Source organism: Mytilus trossulus, chromosome 8 (assembly GCF_036588685.1).
Source record: "Mytilus trossulus isolate FHL-02 chromosome 8, PNRI_Mtr1.1.1.hap1, whole genome shotgun sequence".
Taxonomy (NCBI): domain Eukaryota; kingdom Metazoa; phylum Mollusca; class Bivalvia; order Mytilida; family Mytilidae; genus Mytilus; species Mytilus trossulus.
The window spans coordinates 28,317,163-28,334,474 of record NC_086380.1 but is presented as its reverse complement, the minus strand read 5'-3'; the positions used below and the strand labels follow the sequence as shown (position 1 = coordinate 28,334,474).

General features: G+C 32.5%; 1 protein-coding gene across 1 annotated transcript; it reads right to left on the bottom strand.

The window, feature by feature from the left end:
• Window positions 1-4,878: 4,878 nt before the first annotated feature.
• On the bottom strand, window positions 4,879-16,969 carry LOC134727539 (nacrein-like protein). The gene is made up of 9 exons (XM_063591920.1): window positions 16,813-16,969; window positions 14,485-14,649; window positions 13,613-13,788; window positions 10,147-10,239; window positions 8,969-9,004; window positions 8,455-8,590; window positions 7,614-7,852; window positions 6,249-6,326; window positions 4,879-4,920 (listed from the first exon to the last, which is right to left on the bottom strand). Exons 1-9 carry the CDS (start codon window positions 16,967-16,969, stop codon window positions 4,879-4,881), a joined length of 1,122 nt encoding a protein of 373 aa, XP_063447990.1.
• Window positions 16,970-17,312: the final 343 nt, after the last annotated feature.

The window sequence follows — 17,312 nt, the reverse complement described above, 5'->3', positions numbered from 1 at the left end:
GGTATCTTTAAAGGACAAGAGTTTAGGCCCTCTCTTAACACATGCAAACCATTTATCGTCCCCTTCCGACGGACTGTAATCGTCTCTCCACAACAACAGGGGATGCCAGTATGGTTATATAATCAAATGCCGATTGCCAATTGTGGATTTGTACTTCTTTTCCAACAACCTCAAGGATCAAATTCAATGCAATCAAATGGATCATTGTGGTTATGTTTGGTTAAAATATATCCGTGCTAAATGATAGAGGTAAACTGTATGCATTTGTATATTTTTTTGGTTTTTTTTCGACCGTGTAAGGTTGTACAGTCCTCTTTGTGTTGGTAAATACATCATATCTTACTAAGTTATGATATAGCAAGACATGTTCAAGCCATTGATTTAAACTTTATAAATTGCTGCATGTCTTTCATATCAAAAAATTTGGGGCACTATTGTAAGTCCACATGTCCTTTGAGAAACTTTCATTTCAGTTGTGAACCTTGACGCAGTCTTAGATAAGAAAAAAAATGCATTTGTCATTCCACGTGAATGATTAAATCATAATCATAGGTCGACACGCATGTGCCAATGTGATTGTTTTATTATTTATTAAGTAATCAGATAAATATAATAATTGACAGTAATTTACGAATATATCGTTGAAGGTATATATCAATTATGTGTACACCACTTTCAATTGTAGGCAGATATACAATATAACACATATAAACGTTAGAAATAGAATAAACGCTTCGTGTTTACAGATCAAACATAAGATTTCTGCTTTGCTGAAGTTAATGCATATGCACTATTGTATCATTATTGAATACCATATTTGTCATTCATTATAACATATACTTATAATTTTTTTGTTCTTCTTTAGAATGGTTTTTTAATTTATCTCAATCAAATAGTTGTCAGCTAAAGTGCTTTGGACGCATGAAAATTATATAACGTGTTGTTTAGTTTTTTCAGCACTGGGTCGATACCTCTGCTTGTTGACTATCACTCCACGGGGTATCATTAGCTCAGAAGTAGTCAGTATTTCGGTACTGGCATGATTTATAGCAATCCTGTCTAAACTGATCGTTTATACATTTTGAAAGAAACTAAGGTTTCAACTCCCTCAGCCAAAGTTGGCAATTGTAAGGCTATTTTTAGTCATGTAGCTTTTCAATTGCTTCGGTTCTAATACACCCTTGGCTTTCAAATATTTGGCTTTGGTCGGTACTGATGAAGATCAATTCAGAAAAAAAGCTTCGGACGCGTGATATTTATATAACGTGTTGTTAGCATTTTTCATAATTGCTGTGAAATTGTATAAAAGAAGGGCACATACATATTTTCGCATTACTTGAAATTATATGTCAGTTTGATATTATGTGAATGGTGATGATGCAGAGCTACACGTGTTGTATATGCTCCTAGCTTTAATCGAAGACAATATATGTGCGTTGTCTATTAAGTTTGACAGACTATCGGCATTCCTATGGAACGAATTGTGCCCTCTTCTTGCCGACTTGTTTCTTTATTATTATGAGGCTGACTTCATACAGGAACTTCTTAAGAAGAAAGATAAGAAGTTAGCAATATCCTTTAACTCTACTTTCCGCTATATAGATGATGTTCTTTCACTAAACAGTTTAAAATTTGGTGACTACTTCGAATGCATCTATCCCATTGAACTAGAGATAAAAGATACAACAGATACAGTTGAGTCGGCCTCATATCTTGATTTACATATAGAAATTGACAATGACGGTCGATTGAAAACAAAACTTTACGACAAAAGAGATGATTTCAGCTTTCCAATTGTGAACTTTCTATTTCTAAGTAGCAACATTCCAGCAGCACCTGCATACGGTGTATATATCTCCCAATTGATACGATATTTCTGTGCTTGCATTTCCTATCATGATTTTCTTGATAGAGGGTTGCTGCTCACAAGGAAGGTATTAAAAGTTCCAAATGGTGAAGTTTAAATCATGTCTTCGTAAATTTTACGGACGCCATCACGAGTTGGTTGACCGTTATGGAATAACCGTTTCACAAATGATATCGGATATGTTCCTTACGTCGTAACTACAATCCCCTTCCCTTTCATAAATGTGACCTACTGAATTAGACTATTTACCGGATTTGTTATCTCATAAGCAACACGACGGGTGCCACATGTGGAGCAGGATCTGCTTACCCTTCCGGATCACCTGAGATCACCCCTATTTTTTGGTGGGGTTCGTGTTGTTTATTCTTTAGTTTTCTAGTTGTGTCATGTGTACTATTGTTTGTCTGTTTGTCCTTTTCATTTTTAGCCATGGTGTTGTCAGTTTATTTTCGATTTATGAGTTTGACTGTCCCTCTGGTATCTTTCGTCCCTCTTTTGAACAATCTCTTCATTTATTGCAAAGTGACTTGCCGGAGTGTTTTGCACATTATCATGGCATAATAATGAACAGGGTAACTTTTCAAAGAAAACTGAGTAAACTGAAGTTGCACCGAAGATGATTTAAACATAATCTGCTAAATTAAGAATATACTGCCGACCTTTACCCAAAAATAACTTACTTTGAGTATAACAGTAATACATGTAGATTTAAATATTTAAGTTTTACATGGGAAACTCTACACTTAAATTTACAACAAAAAGGCCGATGTTTTTTTCCCTACTGCGGTAATTTCCCTTATTTTGATCCGTTGGCACCACCTTAAGTGTTTATATATTTTCTACAGAATAGAATCAATGTTACCCACCTTACTCAACAAGTTTCTTACGATATTATCGTCTTCCCTTTTTTGGTTTAACTCCTGTATTTGGTTGACTGGTATTGCTCGGTTATTATTTGTCCATGTAATTTTATATAAACGTTGATTCGTGTATTTAGTTGGATCATTTTTGTTTTGGCTGTTCTTTGACTGAATTATTTGCTTCCTCCTTTCTTCCTTTTAATACAATAGACCTTATATATACTTGGACTTTCAAAATTGATTTGTAACACGTTTTCAAATTACTCCAAATGAAGTACAAATATAATCAATCATTGTAAATTTTTATTTTGTTACCCTAAATCACACAAAACGTGCCGCATGCCTCATGTTTACAGAATAATATAACATTGAAGAAAAGAAAGTCTTAACTAGGTCAACAAAACCTTTTAAAAGAATGGTTTAATCAAGCAGACGTATTATCGATCCCAACAAAACATGTTTAATTCAATTGGCAGGACGATTTGCGCAGGGCTTAATTTCCTGTCTCATTTTTGCTACTATATTGTCCATGCTTTTTTTCGACTTTTTAATATCCGTTGAGTGCAAATCGTTTATTTTGCCTCTCAGACGTCCTGACATTTCCTCTATACTTGTATAAGAGATGAGTTATTTGATTCATGATAGTATATTGTGTTTGCCGAAAAAAATACAAACGAGTTCGATTAAATATAAAAATAAGAAGATTTTGTTTGATTGCAAATGAGACAACTCTCCACAAGAGACAAAAAATAAAAAAAAAATAAGTGTATGGACTACGACAATGCGCAAAGCTCATGACACATTGTCAGCTGTAAAAGGCCTCAAATGAAAAATGTAGAACTATTCAAACGAGAACACTTACGGCCTGATTTACGTACAAAATAACGGACGAAAAACAAATATGATATACAGAAACTAACGACAACCACTGAAGTACATGCTCCTTGCCTGTGACAGGCACACACAGTCAATGGAGGGGTTAAACATGTTAGCGGGAGCTCAACACTCCCGCTAGCCTTGGAAAGTGGTGTAACAGTACAAAATCAGTTGAAAAGGGCTGCACTCATCAGATAGATACAAAGCAAAACAAGTTACAAAAATACAGAGGGACGTGGCATGGTACTTTTACATCCCAACAACAAAAAGACACAAAGTACAGATATGAGAGTACTCCCATTTACAGATGGGTGCAGTCTTAACCTGTAGAGCAAGTTAATTTGATAACCAGTTATTTGGACTGGTCAAAGTTAACCTGTGACAGGATTTAGGAATGCTCTGACCAGTTCTAGGACCAAAATCTAGTTAACTAGACTGTTTTTATGTCTGCCAAACAGTTAACTTCGAAACCAGTCCTGCCATACGTTAACATAAGTAAGCTTTTATTTGACAGCTAGTTCAAAACTTATAAAACAAATCATGCATCTTAGCCTTAGATATCAATCAGTACACATTCAACATCCATTTTAATAATGTAAATAAGTTAATCTAAGGTTGAAAAAAAATAATAATTAATATAATTTTTTATGACGGTTTTCATGGGTATCCGCGACAAATAAGACGATTGTTGCTTCCCAAATTGTCTTTGTGGCAACATTTTAACAATGCCTGCATATACAGAGTATATTTTTCCCACTTATACGATATTCCGATGCATATTTTCTTATCATGGTTTCATTTATAGAGGGTTGCTGCTTACAAGGAGGCTATTAAACTAAGAGTTACAAGATGTGAAGTTTAAATTAAACCTTTAAATATATTATGAGCGCCATCACAAGCAAGTGACTGTTATGAAGTATTTGTTTCACAAATGACGACGAATATGCTTCAATGGCAGTAACCACCATCCCGTTTTTTTTTCTTCGAAAGTGACCTACCGAATAAGACTCATCACTGGGTTTGTTCTTACATGAGCAATACGGCAATTGCCAAATGTGAAGCTGGAAATGATTACCCTTCCCTCTTTCGGGGCACATGAAAATACTCCAAATTTTTATTTTTTTTCTCTCGTTTATTGCATAGGCGTTATCGGTTTATTTTCGATTCTCTTATAATTTGATAAAAATTTCAAATAAGACAAGATTGAATTGATTATGACTTAGAGTGTCGTTTTTTATATCATGTTTGGTTTTACAATACAGACGTTTTTCATGGTCATTTCTTGAAATTACTGTAGACAACCACTTTCTTATTTTTCTGAAAAACAAAAACAAACATATATTAAATAAAGGCATTATCTCAATAAACAAAACTATTACGTAGATGTTTATTGAAAAAAGCATGACAAGCATTCACTGTGAATTTTATATCATTTTTTTGATAATTTTGTGTTTTCACACAAAAAGTTGAGATGTTTTGCTCACCAGGTATATGTGCCATAAAACTTTCGATTCTACTCTATTTTGCAGATCACATGCACGCAATTAAAATGGGGATGAACAAAAAAAACTTTAGACGCATACTTTTCGTTCTATGCTATCTCTGGTAATGAACTTACCAAAGATACCAAAAAGAGACAATATGTTTAAATGTGGCATTAATATTGATTAACTCATAGGGTCTTGGCACGGAAAAAAAACACATTTTTTCTTCGAATGTAAATGGGTTAAAAAATTATTGAAAATAAACATATTTATTCCAAAACCAGTTGTTGGCATGATACGGGTTGTGTTCTTCTCATATATTTTATGATGGTATGATACTAAACCCTTAACGGGATTGATTGTGCTTGCTTTTTATATGATGAAGACATAATCTTTCAATCATTCTAATCGAGGGCTGGATTTGGCATGTCAGTAACTGCTAGTAGTCCCGTGTTTATTTATGTAGCATTGTTACTGCGCGTAGTTTCTTAAGGTGGTATCTAACACTACAGAGAGATAACTCTGTAAAATCAGCTAAACGTTTTAATAACGTTGTGGTGATAACATGGTTAAGGGAATATTAAGCTTCTCAATGATCAAAATTAGTGTTTGTCAAACTGCTATATAACCAGTGTAATTTTTCTGATAAATTGGTTGGTTCAAATAATTTAATTTTTTTATAATTTTGTCAAAGGGTCAAAGTAAATATTCTGTCAAAATTTTATGAAAATTAAACGAGCCAAATTAATGTTGGTGAAGGTGTTGGGTACCACCTTAAGTTACCTTTTCTGACATTGGATTCGGACTTCTCTCAATAAATTTTTACTATGCGTATTACTGTGTGTTTGTTTATTGTACATTGACTAGAGGTATAGGGGGGAGGTTTGATATATCACAAAACAGTTTAGTGTGACGTCCATTTTCATTAAACTAGTACACATTTTGTTAAGGAGCCAGCTTAATCCTGTCTCCGGGTGCGGTGTTTTCTCGCTGTGTTAACGACCCATTGATAGCCGTCGGCTGTGTTCTGCTGTTTGGTCGGATTGTTTTCTCTTTGACACATTCCCCATTTCCATTCTCAATTTTATGTATCTTACTGGCGGCTCTTTATGTTAAAATGCAGTTTCATTAACACACTTTGTTTCCTTACTTGTTCCTTACCTGTAAAGGTCTTCGTACACCAAATCTTGAAAGAGGAAGAAAATGTGAATCTTCCACCAACTGTAACATTTTAAAAGCCTACAAAAATACAGTGGGCGCTAGTTGAATGACTAACATTTACTTACATTTTGTCACTTGAGTAAAATATGCATAACAAATTTGATGTAATGTGAAGCAAATGAAAATACATATGCACCGTAACGAATTCACTTTTGAATTAAAGAATTATGCATCGCAGTTTCTTATCAATAATATGAAATTCGAAACTTTAGGTTTCTAGAGAAAGATAACATATGTAAAGTGTAAAAACAAGTGAAGGAGAAGCTACCCAAGACACAATAAGTTGCATAAGTAAATAAGTAACTGGGTAAAGCATTGCATAAAACGACGAAAGAATACACAATACATTTAAAATAGAGTTTAGAAAACTAACTATAAGTGGACTCCACATCACTCGGAAATTAACTAAGAAGGTCTGAAGGGTAAAAAGTGCATGCTCTAAATGTGGCACCACTCCCAGTGTTCATGGTAGTAACAATGTTTCCAAAGCGAAGAACACAAATCGATGCTATTAGTTTACACAAAAACAGAATTAAGTTATAAATGACATAGATACTGCATTTCAATATTCCACTATGGGTTGTAAGCTTTATTTATTTTCAAACAATCCACAATTCAAACATGGATAAAATGCATGTTAAATTATATATATCAGTGATAACATGCCTTGTGAAACGGTTACGTAACATCGGCTGAAAATCAGCACCATTGGATATAGATGTAAAATCTGTGTAACAAGTCAATATTGTAGTTTAATATATCATTTAAACAAAAAATAATTAATTGGTATAAGTATCGATCGGACAATTTAAAACTTGTACCAGAAATATACATGTATGCACATGCAAAGACATTACACAAGTGAACGAAATAGAAAACTTACATATGGACATTGGTAATGAATGCTAATAATATCATTTCTATGGATCTATAGTCTCTGTATAAAATGTATCACCGTTGTAAATATAAAAATAAGAACATGTGGTATCACTGCCAATGAACCTAATATCCACCAAAGTTAAAATGAGTTAAATTTCAGAAAGTATAGGCAGACGTACAGCCATCAACAACTCATACCGTATAGTCCTCTAAAAATGAAATTAAACATATAAAAACAATTTGATTGAGAAACCTAACGGCATAATTTACAACAAAACAATTTTGGTTTACTACAAGATTATCATTTTAACCTCAGCACCTGTTTAGCTGCAACATTAAGGTTAATTTCATAAACAACAGGTTTTAACTTGTTGCTTATGTTGCGTCTTGCAGAGATTCATACAGTGCTTGTAAATGTATACTTGCCTTGCTAGAAACTTTAATTGGGCATTTATAAACAACCCATTGTACAGTTTCATAACATGGAGGTGTAGTGAGAGACCCTGCATATGTGTAGAATCGATCTCTGTCATACGGAAGGACATCTAGAGGAGTAATACCTTCTGTAACTGTAACTGATCTGTCGTTTTGCTCTTTTTTTTCGCATCTCTCTTCTATGAAGTCTGGACTTGGCGTCCGACCACATTTATTGTTCGTACAACTGTCTAGTAAGAATTGAAAGAAAAAACTAAGGCAAATCTAATAACTATGATAACATGTCCCGAATCGTAATAGAACTATTGATTTGTAAGTTTATTAAAAAAATCGGCAAACAAAACGTACTCTAATTTGCATAATTTATCTGACATCAATGACACATACATGTAGGTAGCTTTTCATGTATATATTTCATGGCAGTTTTATATATTTATAAATTTAAAATTCACATAACATATGGTCGATACTTATGCGAAAGTTTAGTAGCAATTTATGTTCTATATATGGTCTATGTATCTATATATAAATAGTTGTATATTCGTATGCCTGCGGCGCATTTAAATAAAGTCTCTGGCCTTATAATACACTATGTATGTATCAGACAAGTACTAATTACAAAGATTTCGCGACAAAACAAGATAGCGGTCTCTTAATTGGTGAAAATTCATGGTCGTCGCAAAATATAATCAAACGGTGGTTAATTTGTTTATCCAGAAAACCTTTAAATGACTTTTCATATCAACATTAAGTGATGACTACTAATACCTGACGAAATGTGACCTGTCTCAAAAAATATATTTTTGTTTCTATATAATTAAAGCATGCTTACTACTACGTTGAACCCCAAGGATGTTGAAGAAATCAGGATTAAACGACTCCATAGGATAGTGTCGCACTTTCTCATAATATTTTTCCATCAGTTTACTAAGCTTATTTGCAAATCTGACTTTACATGTTCCAGCAACCTACCAATACAATTGTTGATAGTGTATAAGAAATGTTTTTATTGGTTTTTTTTTATATGTTAATCTATATAATTTAATTATATAGCCTTGACCATATTTGAAAAATGTGCAATTTTCTTCGGTTTGATTGCAATCTGTTTAAAACATTATCAAGTTTAAACTGACATTTTCAACTGTTATGTTTACTTACAGTTGTACAAAAATGCCTTCCTGCAATTTACTGGTGGACCATATAATATCTGTATATGTTGCTATTGTTTTTACAACTTCTAATTATAACATTTTTTTTTTACTGGAAATTGATTTAGAAATTAGAAGAAGAGAGAAAGAGAATTAATGGTTAACAATATTCGCATATTATTTGAGTCTACAACTTACCCTGCATTCATTGTTTTCGTGGGGTTTTCCGTATACCTAAAATAAATATATCATACATTATAAATTGTGACATATGCAGTGCTGGTGTCTTCCATTATATTCCTAGCAGCATAAACTTAAATACCCAATACAATATAGGTGAACGATATATCTTGCCGTTTTGTATTTTTCCAATTATGTGAATAAGGTTTGTTTGAACCTAGTCAATCTGTATCTGAAAATACATTATCTAACGCTAGACGCATACCAAGCAATGCGTAAACTATGTTATATTTGTTGTAGACATACATAGTGTATTCAAAAAGGTTTGCCTATATATCTAAGTATCACAAAACACATTATGCTAGACTAAAAAAATATTCGTTTTCTGGAATGATAATATTTACGGTGGAAAAATTCAGTCGGCATACAGCTGTCTATTAATAGTTGTAATTGTGCCATGTCTTTGTATAACTTGTTTAGGTCAGTGCGATTTAATATTCATGAAAAATATAGACGTCTGGTCATTGATGAATATCCAATGATGACAACTTTCGTTGTATCCATCAATCCGCTCTCAACTCTTATTGTACAAATGATATTTTAACCATTTTACTCAATGACGGTATCACGTAGTCATTATCTACGATGGGGAATGCCTACACCAAGTCATGATGGTTGTGGTTTTTTTTCCATTCGTTTCATATGTCTGAGCTCGTAATTTTACCATTAAATGAAGGACGTTACGTTTTGAATTATTCTTAAAGTTCAGAGTTTTTTTTTAATTTTACTTTTTTCAGTACTATACAAAAAGGGGGTTACCAAGAGTCTACATTTTTCCAGGAATATGTTTAATTGCAAAAAAGAAATCTTTTCAAAAAGTAAAAAAAAATACGACAGCCAAATGAGTACCAAAAGTAAGTTGATTGCATGGGGACAATGTGTGTCTTACATATATTTCTGATCTGTTAATATCACAAATTTTACAAAATATTATTTGGACAAAACTGAGTGTATGATCAAATTTATATAGCAATCAAAATAAAATGGTCATTATATTTTTCTTAATGTACATGTATATATCAACATTTGAATTTTGTGAGGTATTTGACAATAACAGGAAAATAACGGACAAACAATGAGTTCATTTTTCCAAAAGTCATGCAGAGTAGCTGCTGCATTAGGTATTAGGCTCTCACCTCTATCATAACACTTAACACCACCAGTCCATTTCTCTTTGGTTTAGCTTTCCCAACACCGTCATAGTCGCTGTCGTAAAATACCATATGAGCCTAAAATATAACCATTCTTTGATAACACGACTTGTTTTCTGGAATCGCTTATACAAAGGAAATGGTCATATAGGAGGATACTGTAGACAAGCTCGCATTTTAAAGGTCAACCTAAGCAGCTAATTTCATGTTTTCTTCAATAATGAATTTGAGCGTCTGTTATGGAAACACTTCCGCTTTGGAGGACAATAGATTGATAAATTGTTTACAACAGAAATCTTGTTTTCCTTAATTGATATTAGTATGAACATAGCATGCATAAGGATTATTATAAATATTGCGTACTGCGAACATGTGATATATCGTTAAAAAGCGGTATATCGCTAGTTAAAGATAATCGTGTTGACCTATTTATCATACAGGTTTATTTAGGTCTCCTTATACATTAAGTAGATATAGGCAGTATTTATGAGAAGCAAGTAAGAAGTCAAAGTCGACAATTCATGGGAAAAAAGAATATGCATATAACAAAATATGAATGATTTTGATTTTTGATTTTTTGGTGTTTAAAAGCCACTTTTAAGTACCGCATTTAGGCTATTTCGTGATGGCCAGTTTTTATCGGTTGAGGAAGCCATAGTGCCAGGAGAAAACCACCTGTCGCGACCTTCGATAGAAAAACTGAAAATCATAGTCAATTAAGAAAGGAATTTGAGAGCATCCACACGAGCGTGGTTCTAACTCACAACCTCAGTGTCGATTGACTAGTGATTACAGAAGTAACTATCTAGACCACTTGACCACCGAGGCCCCTCAAATATGAAGGTGTGTAGGTCTTGAAATGAAACTTTTTATTGTAATACTGCTATTGACGAAAGAAAATTTGATATGAAATATCGACAATATTATGTTAAAACATAATATTGTCGGATTAAATTATAAGATAAGAAAGACATAGACCATACCAACAAACAAACCAGTTGTGTTGTAACCAAAACTCCAATGATTTTGAATTATTGTCAGCTTTAGAGGAGAATTTGCTTAAACTGAATGATTTTTACCAGTCAGGACTTACATTTTATCAGTCAAAACAAATTGTTATCTTTTAGCAAATATTTGATCTATAATAGATACGTTTTTTCTAGTTTGTCTGTTAAAGCACAATTTCTCTTTTAAAACATTTATTAAATCTAATCAGCCCATTCACATAATAATCTCAAATATTCATTTAGTTATATTACATGTACATGTAGGTACACATTTTCATTTACCTCCATTCGTGCTTTAGGGATTAATGTACTTTCCTTTTATATATTTTCTATATTGATGGAAAAGACAATTTGAAAACGTTAGTAAACGCTTTTAATATCTAATGTCTGACAATAGACCAAAATCATAATCATCGACATTTCCATTACTCTTACATCAACAATCTTATATTGTATTTTGCAGGTAAACTTAGTACATTTATATTTGCTTTAGGTGTTTCACGTCCGTTGCATGTGGTTGTTAGATTTCATATATCCTTTTTTGTGCTTCTTTGTTAAATAGTTTTTGTTATTGTTCTGATTGAGATTGTGATGATTGCTGTATCCTTATTTGATAATTTTTCTCTATTAGGTTTGTTCTGTTCATGAATCGTTATAAACATAATGGAATTTGATGTGACTGTCAGACAAGTGAGAGGTTTAGCTAGCTTTTAAACCAGATTCAATCCACCATGTTTTACATTTGGAAATGCCTGTACCCAGTCAGGAATATGACAGTTGTTGTTCATTCATTAGATGTGTTTTATCATTTGATTTTGCCATGTAATTAGGGAATTTCCGTTTCGAATTTTCCTCGGAGTTATAATGATTATGATAACAAAAATTACTCTAAGCGCTTCACATATAAAAATATATAAAATACACAAATACATAAAACATAGATTACAAAGCACTATCTTAAAAGAATCAAACAAGCATATAAAAATTTATAAGATACTTAAAAAAAGGAAAAAAGAAATAAAAGAAATGAAAAATGCATGTACCCTAAAATATACAAAACTGTCTAAAACTAATGCAGTCAATTAAAAGTATATAAAATCTACAAGAAATCCTTAAAAGCAGTCCGAAATAAATGAGTCTTGATTTGCTTTTTAAAAACATCTAAAGAATTTACACTCCGTAAAGACGATGGCAAATTGTTCCAGAGTGTAGGTGCAGCCTTGTTAAAACGCCTCTCACCATAGCTTTTCGTTCAAACGTCATTTGGAGGATGTAATAGCATACTATTTTCCGACCTGAGGGATCTACTTGGCTTGTATGGCGTAAGTAAATTTTGAAGGTAACTAGGAGCCTTGTCATGCTGTGCTTTGTACACATATAAAAGAAGTTTATATTGGCAACGGTAATGTATGGGTAGCCAGTGTAACTATATTAAAACAAGCGTAATTGAGTCAAATTTTCTTTTTCGTGTTGTCAAACGTGCTGCTGTGTTTTGGACCCGCTGAAATTTACTGATAATGTTGGTCTTAGTACCGTTTTCAACAATGCATTGCCATAGTCCAGCATTGATATAACTAGGGAGCACACTACTACATAACTAGTGTTTTACATGCTTCAACTGAAATTAAAGATCGAATTCGACCAATATTCCGAATTTGGTTAAAGACTTAGTGATCGCACTGGCTTGATGTTCCATACTGATGGTTCTTCTGATTTTACATTTTACCGCATGAAGTCTTCTTGATATTGATAAAATGCCTTATTTCCTCATTAACGGCATACGGTACAGTTTTAATCCCATTTTGATTTCAATTATGACAAATTGCATACAAGCTTTTTTTTCATTTGTTGGTTCAAATATAGAATAAAAGATAGACCTTTAGGCGCTAAATGTAGCGCTAAATGGGATTGAAATTAAAGACAATTACTTTAAATTTCGGTTATTTGGACATTTCTTTTCTGTGGACAGACTTATTTGATAAACACATGCTATTTTTTTAAAACGATTTGGAATATCCTCTACAAAATTCTGCTTTTCATTTTAAAACAATTTTTTGAAAAAAAAATCATTTTCATCAAAATTTCATGACTTTGGAAAATAAATGGCATATTTGCTGCAGGTTTTTTTAATTTGAAGAAAATATCAACGGTGATTTTTTTCATAAAAATGGTACAAATAATCTTCATATTTTATCAACTCATTTCGTCATTTAAAAGAACAGATTGGTCCATTTACTCGATTTTGAGTTAATGATTAAAATCCTTCAGAAAAATGCATTTTTTTCAGATAAGTCGACGATTGACGTCACGAAAATAAACATATTACAATAGCAACGTCATTATCTCCCCTGTAACTGTATCGTAAGCCTTCTAATTTGTGAGACATGTTTGTTAATATCTTGAAGAATGATAAATTACATATTTAATGTAATAAAGATTCTCACCTCCATCGGTTTGAATGTATTGTCAATAGCATGTTCAGATCCTTTATTTTCGTCTCGTCCAAGGTGAACATGCAACTGAGCAAAATTATACTCTTTGTCTTTTGGTCTTCCAGGAACATTACATAGAGTTATCTCGTCGTCAAATTCTTCGTCAACATCAAAATCCGGAGCATGACCTGTTTCCAGGATATTGACACGAGATTAAGAAAAAATTTCAAGTGTATGAATTTAATTTTAATGTTTTATCTTGATACTTTTGAAAACATTTCCTTAAGCAAATTCGTACAACAATGCTTTTCATAGTTGGTTTGGAAACGAAAGTGAAGAATAGTCATGTAGAAAATTGGAAAGGTGGCGATAATAATTCGTTTAAAATTTCAAAACGTAGGCCATTATAAAGACACGTCAATACCTAGCTAAAATCTAGAAAATTATCAATGTTAAATAACCGTTTTATGTTAGTTTTTTTTTTAGTTTTTTGGATTTTATCTGAAAAAACTCCAAGCATTAAGATACATAGATATATAAATGACTGATAATATAAGTATTCAAATTTAATTTAAAAATAAGCTAAACTGTTAGGTATGTTAATGTTATGCATATACATGTTAGTTATCTATTAGGTTAGACTCACCGTTTATCACTCTGGAATAAATTACGAATTCGCCGAAAAAGTTAATGATGGCATATGCCCTCTTCTGTAACCAAATATATTTCTGTTAATAGTACTATTATGTCGAACATGAGAGACACCAGGAGAGGCCATCAACATATAAGGGTCAGACAGGAGGTGTTCACATGTTGTTGGAGTAAAATATAGAAACATTTACTTATTGATATATAATCTATTTACCTAAACTGTTACTACTAACCATTGTTTTTGATATTCGCAAGAACTCTTGTGTTGAGATTATCAAACTTCAGCCTTGAATAACTTTTATAACGAGTCTCTTTTGTATCTATGTTAATAGGCGATTGTCTCTTCTGTGAGCCACATGTACTCCAGCATGGGTGAACTTTACACCAATCCTTTGGTCCTGAAAATACGTTTTGCATTACCATGGTTTTAAGAATTAATGTCCTCCTGTTTGATATAAATTATGATGCAAGGTTGCCAATACCTTATCACACTCTGTCATGATCCTCTGTTAAAAGTAGTTGACGAAATATTTCTTTAATAAAGCTTGAGTATATCAATATTTTCAATTTGTGAGTGTGAAGAAATATCATAACAGACGCGAAAGTCTTACTATTACTAGAAATATATATTTTTATTCGACTCTTATCCACCTTTTTGAGGTACAAATAGCTTAAGGAGGCTCGAGGGTATAAAAATTTCAGAAAAAAATTAACATTGGGTTTTCATTACAAATTTCATGTGTTACCTTTTGTAGTTGTTACTTTATCATATGGTACAAAAATCATTCAAAACAATCAACTTGTGTTGGCCCCAAATGCGTTTTAAAATGTATACATCATTGAAAAAGTTCCAAATTATCTCCCTTTGGTGGAAAAATGCTATATTTTTGCTTTAAAATTGAAATGTCGTTTTCAACTCATCGGTGACCTATATTTTTTAATTCAATTTCCATATAAGCTGTACTTAAACTAAATTATTGTAAAATTTGAGCGATTTCTGTAATAAATTTCTTTTTTTATTTCGATATTAACTTTATTTCTACTATTACTTCAACAGAAAAAACCCACTTTTACACAAATGTATGCTTCTTTCGAAGGCAGATTGTGAGCGCAAATGAACGGTGACCACACTTTTTTATTTTATTTTTCTATTAACTTTAAGATAAAGTTCATTTATAGAAAAATGTAGAGAAATCCTATATAAATGATTTAGACCCGCGAACCCCCTTAAAGGTATTAATGTTACTTCAACAACAGATGATGCAGATATTGACAATTAATGGGTATTCAGTGATAATAATGGCAAATCTAATTGTAAATAAAAAATCTGTATGAAATACAAAGATTGAAGAGCTAGGTAAACAAAAAATAATAAGCATATAACCAATACCGTGAATGAACAAAAGTTAAACATGTGATGCAGACATTCCTTACTTTTTAAAGATTTCCAAAATTTTATAACAGCAAATGCCAAAAAAATGATATTTATGTGTATGTGTCCATACATTAGTACTGGCTACATTCTTGATGATACCTTTATTGACTAATAGACCACAAGAACATGTATTGGTTTAATGGTAGAAATAAAATAACAATACCGATTGGATTAGTATTGCATTTATGTGGAATTGCCTCAATGTGTAAATAATCAGTTGATTCATTACTTTATTCATACGAATGAACACCGAAATTTATCTGCTTTTTGATTTATAATAAAATTGATAATGGAAATGGGGAATCTGTCAAAGAAACAACAACCTGACCATAGAACAGACAACAGTAGAAGGTCACCAACAGGTCATCAATGCAGCGAGAAACTCCCGCACCCGAAGGCGTCCTTCAGCTGGCCCCGAAAGAAATACATATACTAGTTCAGTGATAATGGACGTCATACTAAACGATAAATTACACACAAGAAACTAAAATTACAAAGTGAACAAGACTAACAAAGGCCAGAGGCTCCTGACTTTGGACAGTCGCAAAAATTAGGCTTTTTACATAACATTGGCATTAAATTTCAAAAGCTGCATCAGATATTATAATAAAATTTACAAAGTCGCTGATTCCAATAACGTTAACATCACTTCATGTTATAGTACACACTGAATATAATTCAAATCTTAAATCATTTTTATTGGCACAAATGTTAGTATGTTCAGTTGTAAAAATTCTTCGACTTTGTAAAACATGATTTGACTATCTAAATTCCGGCACTCCTTTTGTAGTATTAAATTGGTCAAAAGTAGTAATACATATCCAAATTTCTGTAGATACTCACTGCATTGTATTATGTATGTGCCACATACGTGACCCAACTCAGGAGCTTGTTATATTCCTTTCTTTAAAATATTTTGATGATGACGCTTACCATGTGTCAGTACTTTCATGATGCTTATATGTGTCAGTGTGCTAATGTGGACACTAAAGCTAATATTTTGAAGCAGCGTCTGATGTTGAGCGAGAAGAATATTTACTGCCCTCCCGATCAGCACGCTAAATAAAAGAGATGAAATGTAAAAGTCTACATCCAATCAAATGTTTCCACTTGTTCTATAGCTTACCTTCACAGAAATCCCTTTCATAGCTGAAGTGAGCCTTATTTATGTCTTCGTAGCAACATTGATTTGCTGAGGGAGGTCGTATCTGCAGATATCCAGCTCCATCAACGAAAGACACAAACACTGTGGCAACGGTCGCGAACACAAATACGAGTTCCATACCGTACAGCCAAATGGTTCATACATTTGGTTGCGCACACTGTTTTATCCTAAAATGCAGCTTACTGAGGCGGGGCTTTGGTATGACTGCATTTCATAAATCAGATTTTTATGTTATAAATATATTTTCAGTCAGGTGACTGCATTTTACAATTAAACGTTTCGCAATCCATTTCATTATCATAATGTAAATGTTATTTCTGTAACCTTAAACCTGTTAGAATATAATTTTTTTGAGTTATATACAATTTAATTTATGTACATGTGTAACAAGGTGCAAAAGAGTCATACGCACCTACATGTTATCCAATCTACATGTACAATATCGCAAATACGGACCAACT

Bases quoted from the DNA above. Each gene is read 5' to 3' on its own strand.
- LOC134727539 (XM_063591920.1), bottom strand. From the start codon at position 16,969: ATGGAACTCGTATTTGTGTTCGCGACCGTTGCCACAGTGTTTGTGTCT. The intron at 14,650-16,812 runs GTAAGCTATAGA...ACGTATTTTCAG, and splicing joins TGAAAGGGATTTCTGTGAAG to GACCAAAGGATTGGTGTAAA. The intron at 7,853-8,454 runs GTAAGCATGCTT...AATTCTTACTAG, and splicing joins CCTTGGGGTTCAACGTAGTA to ACAGTTGTACGAACAATAAA.